Here is an 8,450-nt window from a genome sequence, read left to right as displayed (position 1 = left end):
GAGGTGGATTCTACAGCTGTGAAACGTCAAACGCGAGTGATTACAAAACTTCAAAACATTTCGGCAGCGGTGCTCGTGATTTTTTTAAAAAGAAAATCGTGTAAAAAGTGTGCAAAATGAACAAAATTGCGGTTAATTTGCTGGCCAGGGTGGCGAGCTTCCGGGTTCCGCAACAGTCGTACCACGTGCTGCGGAGGAACTACAGCTTCAAGAGTGATCTTTCGTTGGACAAAATTTATCCCTCGAGCAATCTGCGGCTGTACACTCCACCTCCGCCGGTAAGGTGTCGAGTTGGTCACCTTTGAACAACTACTCCCAAAATCATAGACTAAACGATAGATAAAACACAAAACTATTCGTCATTTCAGCAATCAACCGACTCCAAATTCAGCGGATTCATCCCACTGGACAAGCTTGAGGTCACCTACAGCCGAAGCAGCGGTCCCGGTGGACAGAACGTCAACACTGTGAGCACAAAGGTGGACATCCGGTTCAAGCTGGAGGCGGCAGACTGGCTTCCGGAAGCTACCCGGAAACGACTTGCTGAATTGGTAGAAATTATTAAAATTCTTTCAACTTTCAAACAAATTAACTGATTTCAAAATTTCAGCAAAAGGGTCGCCTCACCAAGGACGGCTACCTGATCATAAAGAGCGAACTGACCCGCTCCCAGCAGATGAACATGGCGGATGCGTTGGAAAAGCTGCGCACGTTTATTCGGGAGGCGGAGAAACCAACCACGGTTGAGCTGTCGCCGGAAACGGCCGAGAAGCTGCGCCGACGACACGAGAAGGCAGTTCGAGAGCGGTTGGCGGTTAAGCGGAACCGATCGGCCACGAAGGCGGATCGACGAGCGCCAACTTTGTAGGTTGATTGGGAGGAAATTTTGTGTAGATACGTCGAATTGGATGGAAATAGAGTGCGCTGTGTGCAGTTAAATCTGTGTCTTTTCTTTGAACCAACCATGAATTACAATATGAATATTATATAATTTTATTCAAATCTAAACAATTGAATTCAAAACTCCTAAATAACATATCAAGTTCCCTTTCAATTAGTCATCCTCCTCCTCCTCTTCTTCACTCTCACTGGGTGGCAAATCTATCTCCCGGTTCCGGTTACTGTGCTCGGCTTCCGCCTTCTCCAGATACTTGTTTTGCGCTTCCAAAATTTCCGCACTGTTCTTGCAAGCCGCATACGCATCAAGCAGCTCCTGGTTCAACTCCACAAACGAATGGCCCCAGGAAAATTTGTTCAGATACCACAGCGCTTCGTCTTGGTACCCGGTGATGTACATCGAAGCTGCGATCGCCTCCACACAGGACAACTTGCACGGTTTGCCATAATTGACTGAAATGAGTAAGTTAATTTAGGAACCTTGAATTAAAATTTTCAAAAATACAAATTTACTTGGATTTGCGGCGACCAAAAATGGAAGCAAACGCGGATTTGGAGATTTCATCTTATTGAAGGGCGTTTCATCCAGACGGGCCCACGAGCAGTCAACGACTGCTATTCCGGAACTGGTTATGATGTCCCTGTCCAACGGACTGACGCAATAGGTTCCAACTGGAGTTAGGACCAAACCAGGGAATCTGAAATCAAAATTAAAATTAATTCAGTTAAAATCCAGCAGTTAACGACATACTTCTGCCCAAGTCTCAAATTCGCAATCAGCCCATGTCGAGACAACTTCCTTCCGGAACACTTCTTCGGATCGCAATGGTTCAGATCCCACATGCTGACCGGAAAGCTGGGTGGCTTTCCCAAATCAAACTTATTTTTGCCGGCTTCCTCGTCCGAGGACGAACCACTCCCGCTACCCTCATCATCACTACTGTCGGAATCCACCGCCAAATCCGCTAGCTTTTCCGGCAAGTTTCGACTGCGGCCACCACTGGAACCTGCGCCGCGGTGGTTTTTCTTTTGGAAATTTCGCGACTTGTTCATTGTTTTGGGATGTTGCCGGAAAACGTAAACAAACAACGCACGTGCCGTGCCCTTACGGAACGTTTTGACAGGTTGGCCTCGAGCATCGGGATCTTTTTTTCAGTGGGTTGATTTGCAGATGTGTCATTTGCTGGCAACATTGATTTTGGGCATCGGACTTTTCGTTGAAGGCAGTTTCGACGAAATTGATTCTGCATTGTAAATTTTAGAAATGTCCTATGAACGAAATTTTATTTTTTGCTTTTTGGGTGTTTTTTAAACCACCTGGTATATCAGGGGTATTCTCGAGGCTTCGGATAATCGAGTCTGGACTGTATGATTGAATTTATGATAATCACTTCTCCTGAAAAATTTAGAAATACAAATAACAAATCGACGCCAACATTTCAAAAAGCATCATGTACAAACCATGCGTTTTGAGAAAAACGCATTTGAATGTTGAGCATCCATTTTCAATTCCCATTTTAATATAAAAGCAAAATAAGATGTTCTAATGATAACAAACGATGAAAAACGTTGCTTTTATTGATAATTGATCATCCAAATCAATAAAACATTATTTCCGTAATTTTATTTGAGAAAAACAAACATAACTTCTTTTGAAATCACCAACGTCTATATCACCCTGCTGTCATTGAGGGGGACGCTTTGTTATGATTCGTTTTTCTTCGCCGAATGTACATGGCGCTTTGTTCATGTTGCTTTTTTTTCGTCACGAGGTTCATGTAGTCTTTTGTTTGACAGGTTGACAGGGGTATATAAACAGGGACTGCTGATGGCAGAGATTTTGTTTATGCTACTTTATTTAAAATCATGATTAAACAGACTTTACTGAAGTAACTTTTGCTCATTTTTGGTGGAGAGGTAGCTTATTAGGAGTACTTTCAGAATATGCAATAACTCAGAAAGTGTCAAAATGTACATGATGTCTTTTGAAATGTTACCGTCGAAATCAGTAACAACTTTTCAAAAGGGCGAAACCCTCAGATGTAAACAAACTGGGTTTTCATCATAATCATGTAAAGCGAACAAATTGATTCTAAAACACCCTCCAACATATCAAAATTCCGAAAATATGTAGTTTTACAAGCAACAAACAAAAGGGCTAATCAACAACATCAATCAAAACAAACCAAATTGAGTTTCCGCCCTTGTGTTTTCACCCAATCACGAGGGGCGAATGTAGTGTTTTCTGCAAGTTCCGACGTATATTTAAAAACACTAAATTTTCGTAATAATTTAGTGACTTTTTACCTGACAATATGGATCTAAATGTATGTTTCTGATGTCTTTGACCACAATTCCACAACAAACACAGATTTGTATGATCCTAAATACATAAGGCTTTCTAGTCACAAATTTACCAACACATTGAAAGTATGTTTACATGACAGCTGGACGTTTGTTTGCATCAGGTTTCCTATCTCTTTCTAGCAAAAGTTTTTTGTTAGGCGACTTCTAGCTGGCTTTTTTTGACTGGCTGCCCGATATGTCAGACAACATACTTCGCAGGGCTGTGACAGCTACAGCTCGATCATTGTTTGCATCAGGACACTGTGACGAGGAGTTCGTCATTTTTGAGTTAAATTATATTTTTTTCACTGGGCCTAGAAAGCCTTATAACTTTATAATTTCAATTATTGTAGTATCGAATCTGGTCTGGTTTCACAATCTAGACATGAAGGTCCATAATTTAGCGGTTCTTGGGACATCCGGGGATTCTGGGTCGAGCAGTTGCAGGACAAAAAGTTAGTGTAGGGAAGTTTAGGAGGAATGCCGTACAAAATCATCGCCTCCGTAACCATTGAAGCCATGCAAAGATTGAAAAGGCAGGATGGTGTCGCGGGAGGCCTAGTCCTCAGCTACCATGTCTCCCACTTCCGGCGGGGACACCCCAAGGAACGTCACTTCAATATAGACCACATCGTCAAACCAACTTGCTACTTACTGTGTATCATAGCCGTGATCCTTGCTCAACGATTCTTGGGCTGAATCGGACTCCTTCTGAAGGCTTTCTAGACCCATTTTAAAACACTGAGGTCGCAAATATCACTGTATTATCACTGATTGTAACGTTTCACAATGATAAAATAGTTGTTTAACCACTTTTTTCCTTAAAAATCCGAAAAAAAATACACAAAAGGGCGAATCGGATGTTTACTTCGGCTTTTTGGCGTAACCTGACGGTGATACCGTTGTTTTGGTTGGGTGGGTGGCGAATACGGTGGGGCAAAAATGTAGGCACGCTCTTGAAAAAGGCGTAATTTCTTTTTCTCAATTTTTAATAGCAAAAACACCTTAATTACCTCTCTATGATGAAATTCTTACTATTTTCTAATACGTTTTGATAAAATTGATGGTTTTAATCTAGGGGCTGGACAAATAAGTTAATACACTATTAGTACATTAAAATAGATTAAAATAATTGGTCAGCGTATCGACATTTCGTTAATATATTGACGAAATCCCACCATGAGTTAAGAACCTTGCCCAGTTAAAATGTCATTTAAAATCAAAACAAATATTTCCAAACAAACCGAGAAATACCATTTTCATTCGCAATTTTCAGGATACAGAAAAAAACCTCATCGAATTGGCGATATGAGTGACCACCAAGGTGACCGGCTTCTCTTTGCCACGGTAAAAAATACAACATGAGAGGTGAAAACGATGCTAAGAAAAGGGTTTTCTGCTGGCGTATTTTAGCTGCTCAATCCGGCGAGGATAACCACAACTGACAGGATGATGCATCCGGTGGTTCTGTCTAAACTACTGGTTCTTGCTACCGAACAGGTGGACCGTAGTCAACCTTTCGATGAACTCCTCTGAATGCGTCTTTTTCCCGTGATTCCACCAGCACACACCCCTTCAACTAAACCCGTCGGATCGGAGCTTCTCCTCCGGAAGCGTTGAACGCCAGGTCCAGCTTCACGAAGCACCGCGGGTGCTTGTACGACCATAGTCGACGACCAACTTAAATGCAAACATCAGCACCGTTTCCGTCATGGCAACAGAAAAGGCATTGATGGCGGATATTTTCAGAAGTGTACTCGGATAAAGATTTTAATCCACAACAATAAAGTTCTGCTGAGATTACAAAATAGATGGGCTAGGAACAGGAAACAGATATAGTTTATTTTATTTGACGGGGAGGGGAAGCAGGCGTGGAAGTAGGAGTGTTTTTAAGTAGTTTATTCGAAAGCGACAAAAACGGCTTGAAAAAATCAACTTTGCGGGGGAAGAGCAGTTTGGGGACGTAGGTACGCTTGCGGTCGAGGTCGAGGAAATGGCCCTGGCCATCTGCGAACACTCGCTGCCCTGAAAGCTGATTGAAAGAGCCGGCGGTCGCTTTTTGCGATCTGTGCATCATTTGGCGTTGTCTCCGTTGGGTTATATTGACCGTCTCCACCACCGCTGATTTACACGCCAACAGGCTATTGTGATCCGATCCGATGTCCGCCGAGGCGTTCGATTTGAACAAGAACGAGGCTAGCTTATAGAACTTTATGAACTGGACCAGTTCATTGTGGGGCGTATATTTTGGTTCACAGATGCTGGATGGCCGCTAGCGGGTCCGTCTGAACAATCTCTAGCTCAGCATGTTGCCACTGGTAGGATTTTTCCAGCTGGAAGTCATCTTCTCGTTTCTGCGAAGGAAGGAGGAAGATACGTTGTAACTTCGCGACACCTTTACAAACTAGAGCTTACTTCGGTTCCAAGGTCCAACCGCCAAACGCGTTGATCGTCTGCTTGTCCACGTCGATTAAAATCTGGTGGTGCGCCAACCTGGGCCGTGTCCGGGCAGATCAGAAACCACGTTTTGCTGGCCGTGTTGTATAAGTAAAAGTCGCTGTTGATGTTCTCCTCGGTGCGTGATACACTCTGTCATCTTAGCGCCCTCCAGCTTCATATCGGTTTCCCCCTGCATCGCGCTGCTGACGGCAGTTTTGCATAAAGAGCAGCATGCTCTCGACCTCGACCTGGTCCTGTTTTACTTGCACAGATTGGACAGGGCAAAGATCGAGTAATCGATACCAAGCAGTTTGATGTACCAGATGCAAAGTTAAAGCTCGGTCCCTCATGAAATCAACGGCACATGCTGAATGCACTTGATCGGCAACAGCTCACACGAGTCGGTGCGGCGTTACTGCTTTATGACTTTGCTTTGTTTCTTTACCTTTTAAAACACTTTAAATACTTTTTAAAGTAAAAATGATCAACTTAAAAAAAACGAAAAAACACCTGTTTATGTTTTTAAAAATCAAAGCTGTCAAATTTGCCCGAGGTTCAACACTACACGGTGGGAACGTCAGCTCAACTGATGGTTAAAGTATTAACGAAAATATCAAAACCGCCGTCAATAGATTAACGAATAATAAAAGTATTAATTCTGTCCAACCCCTAGGTTTTAATGCTTTTTATGGAAATAGGAATTGATCGAAATTGCAAAATTTTGAATGTTGATTTTCCCGAAACGGCTGGATTGTGGGTTTCGGTCTTTGAAATGTTGTTACTGAAATTTAAAATTTCAAACATAAGATAAAAAAATTTTAAAACAAATTATAATAAAAATAATAGAAATGTTAATTTATTCAAAAAAAAAATCAAAATTCTGAATTTTTAAACTCCAAAAAAATCAAAAAGACAAATCAAAATCCTAAGTATTTAAAAAAACAAACAATCAACTCTGAAAATTTTTTTAAGACAAAAAATAAATAAATATTCAAACAGAATACCCGACGCGATTGGAAGTGAACATGAATGATTTTTTTATGGAGCGAACTGTTAAACTACCTATCGAATCGGTTATTCCATTCACAAATTCAAAGAAAATTAAAAAAATTGAAAATTAGAAATTTTCGAAATCTTGAAAACTTACTTATCAGAACCCGTTTTTTTTCGATGTAGGCCGTTGCAAATATTTTGACGAAGGGCAAAAAAAAACGTCATTACTTAATGATTACAAAACAACTCGAATTTTTTTTGGAATTTCAATTATCATATTTATTTTTTTTGCCTTCAATCTTGACTTTGGTCACAGTCGAGGGACATAAACATCAAAAATTATCTTCAACGGCCTTGAACAAAATACTAATTCAAAACTTTTTTTTAAATTCCAGATTTCAGAAAATAAAAAAAAAACAAATTGAAATCTAGGGATTTGAAAAATTCAATACCGTTTGTACTCGAGTATCCCAAACTTCACCAGAACTGCACTCCGGATAATCGAATTTTTGTTTTTCCCAATATTTCTGAATATTGACTTTGAGTTTTTATATTTTCGGATTTTTTACCTTCTTATTTTTTCGAAATTTAATCTTCTTGGAATTTTAAATTTTGACTTTAAGTTTTAAATTTCTTGCGCATTTGAACTTTTCCTAGTTTCAATCTCTTTTATCTTGTTCCTCTACAATCTGAAGCGCACGCACCATCCTACACAAACCGAACTGTCAACTATTCTCAACGAGTTTCAAGAACAATGTCACGAAAAAAGCGCAACTTTTTTGACCGCGTTCCTTCCAAGCTTCGGGGCATAAATACAAATTTTAATTTTTTAAGCCTTATTTTCATAAATTGAATCAAATGGTATCACAAAATGCTTAATACATTTCTCGGATTAGTTTTCAAAAAGCCGTAAGAGCCATTGGTAAACAAAGTCCTTTTTACATCGGTATTCAACCTACTAATGAAAAATTAATATCAAAAACGCTTGAGATTGTTCATCTACACGTCCTTCAAGTGCCCCAAACTAAAAATAAATGGAATTTTGTCTCATTTTCGAGAAAAACGAAAATTAGTGTAAGAGGTCACGGTGGTTCTTACGGCTTTTTGAAAACTCACCCGAGATTTGTTTGATAAAAAAAAATGCATTAAAAATGCTTAAATAAACCAAGGAGTATTTATGTAGTATTTCCCTTCTCTCTGAATAAACGATTTGCAATGCGTTCCAACTTAATTACAATTGATTCTACAAGTTTTTTCCATGAAAATTTTAATTTTAGGCCATAAAATCTTGAGTATACTTTTTGAAAAGGCCCAGATTCGATAATCCGAAGGCCTTGGAAAAAAATGAAAAAATCACTTCGGATAATCGAATCTTCGGATAACCGAATCACGTAAAAACAGGAAGGTGCTGTGTCCTATCTCTCGCCTAGACCAGACCAAAATCCATGATAAAGCTGACAGACCAAATCTGTCAGACCAAGACTGTCAGACCAAAGAGCAAAAAGTAAACAATCTTGGTATTCGACGTAGGTGCACACAAATCAACAAAAGAAAATTTGAAAAAGATTTTATTTTTTCAATTCAATAACTGGGTTTGGACTGCAAAATTGAATGGACGTCAGAAAATGATTTAACAGTGCGGCGTCCTGTACACCGACAATTAAATAAGCAGTTAAAAGCCTTATTCTTCCACTTTAATTTTTGATCGCGTTTTCGGTTTACACCTAAAAAATCTTGAAATTATTTATACGGATTTGTGATTCATCTCTTTCCAC

General features: G+C 39.9%; 2 protein-coding genes across 2 annotated transcripts; one reads left to right on the top strand and one right to left on the bottom strand.

Annotated features, from left to right (window-relative positions):
- Window positions 1-27: 27 nt before the first annotated feature.
- On the top strand, window positions 28-939 carry LOC6038881 (peptidyl-tRNA hydrolase ICT1, mitochondrial). Its single transcript, XM_001848528.2, has 3 exons — window positions 28-278; window positions 369-551; window positions 611-939. Exons 1-3 carry the CDS (start codon window positions 117-119, stop codon window positions 866-868), a joined length of 603 nt encoding a protein of 200 aa, XP_001848580.1. The 5' UTR covers window positions 28-116; the 3' UTR covers window positions 869-939.
- A 30-nt stretch (window positions 940-969) lies between these two features.
- LOC6038882 (18S rRNA aminocarboxypropyltransferase) lies at window positions 970-2,003 on the bottom strand. Its single transcript, XM_001848529.2, has 3 exons — window positions 1,649-2,003; window positions 1,411-1,595; window positions 970-1,350 (listed from the first exon to the last, which is right to left on the bottom strand). The coding sequence occupies exons 1-3, from the start codon at window positions 1,948-1,950 to the stop codon at window positions 1,055-1,057; spliced, it is 783 nt and encodes a 260-aa protein (XP_001848581.1). The 5' UTR covers window positions 1,951-2,003; the 3' UTR covers window positions 970-1,054.
- Between the last annotated feature and the right edge of the window lie 6,447 nt (window positions 2,004-8,450).

This window comes from Culex quinquefasciatus, chromosome 2, assembly GCF_015732765.1.
Source record: "Culex quinquefasciatus strain JHB chromosome 2, VPISU_Cqui_1.0_pri_paternal, whole genome shotgun sequence".
Taxonomy (NCBI): domain Eukaryota; kingdom Metazoa; phylum Arthropoda; class Insecta; order Diptera; family Culicidae; genus Culex; species Culex quinquefasciatus.
The sequence above is the reverse complement of the archived record's forward strand: the minus strand, read 5'-3'. Positions and strand labels throughout refer to the sequence as shown.